Consider the following 1,093-nt stretch of genomic DNA (forward strand, 5'->3'; position numbering starts at 1 on the left):
AATATTTTCAAAGAAATATAATTTATAAAAATTGATTTTATATCAAAAATTTACTGTATAATCATTTGTTGTGAAACAAACAGTGTTCTTTCCGTCAATTAGTGCCCACTTGCGCTATCATCCCCACGGCTCACTGGAACACCATCAAGTTGTATTGAAGTAATTTTTTGAAGTTTATGTTGTCCACGACAAATTGATTTCGATCTTGCATCAGCAGGTGACCATACCATGATGCTTGCGGCAAATCTGTTTCTCAAAATCCTTGCATACATATCTAAATAATTGAATATCATATAGAGATATTTGATGTTTAAATAGAAAAGTAATAACCTGCAAATGATTTTGAATGTTTTCCAAAAGCTTGAATATTTGCCACAGCTTGTGCAGATTTTGTTGCAAATCTTTCATGTGCCAGAAAAGATGTTACTCGAACGTCAATACCGTTTATCAAATTAGACAGTTCCATATTTTGATTCAAAATTGCAGCAGGCAAATTATTTACATACACGTATGGTTCTTGGTATCGAATTGCTTTACCTTAAAATTGAAAATTTCTGATTAATTAAATGCAAATGCATAAATGTAATTCGAGCATTTGATGGACATTAAACATTACAGTTACAAAGCTGTAATATAATATTTTATGGAAATGAAAAAACTTATTTTCGTACCAACAGAATTCAAATGAACTTTGCTAAACGATACACACAAAAACATATGCCCTTTCGCCGTTTCCGCTGCTGGCCAAGAATAAGCATTAAGATATGCCAGGAAATTAGGAACTGTGTGTACAAACCACGCAGCGTCATCCGCTGCATTGTTCACTAAAAGGACTCCTGAAAGCAGTACATAAATTTAATTTATCTTTTTAGTTATTTATCAAATCTAAAATCACAGTGACCTTTAGTTTTGCTTTTTTCATTTCTCGGAGGCAAGTTTGGTGGATCATCACTATATGCAAGAACATTAATCTGTGCATGGTACTGTACAAAACTTGCCATTGTTCTAATTATTGAATGATCTCTGTTCTGATCAATGTTTGTCCTAGAATCAGCCCAAGCTGGATTTCCTCCTGATTTCAAAAGCTTGGAGC

The 1,093-nt window shown here is 33.2% G+C and overlaps 1 protein-coding gene across 1 annotated transcript; it reads right to left on the bottom strand.

Moving 5' to 3' along the window:
- Nucleotides 1-98: 98 nt before the first annotated feature.
- Nucleotides 99-1,001, bottom strand: Tsp_14545 (deoxyribonuclease II superfamily protein). Its single transcript, XM_003370094.1, has 4 exons — nucleotides 902-1,001; nucleotides 672-836; nucleotides 331-537; nucleotides 99-274 (listed from the first exon to the last, which is right to left on the bottom strand). The coding sequence occupies exons 1-4, from the start codon at nucleotides 999-1,001 to the stop codon at nucleotides 99-101; spliced, it is 648 nt and encodes a 215-aa protein (XP_003370142.1).
- Between the last annotated feature and the right edge of the window lie 92 nt (nucleotides 1,002-1,093).

Source organism: Trichinella spiralis (assembly GCF_000181795.1).
Source record: "Trichinella spiralis strain ISS 195 chromosome Unknown Scfld1184, whole genome shotgun sequence".
Lineage (NCBI taxonomy): Eukaryota > Metazoa > Nematoda > Enoplea > Trichinellida > Trichinellidae > Trichinella > Trichinella spiralis.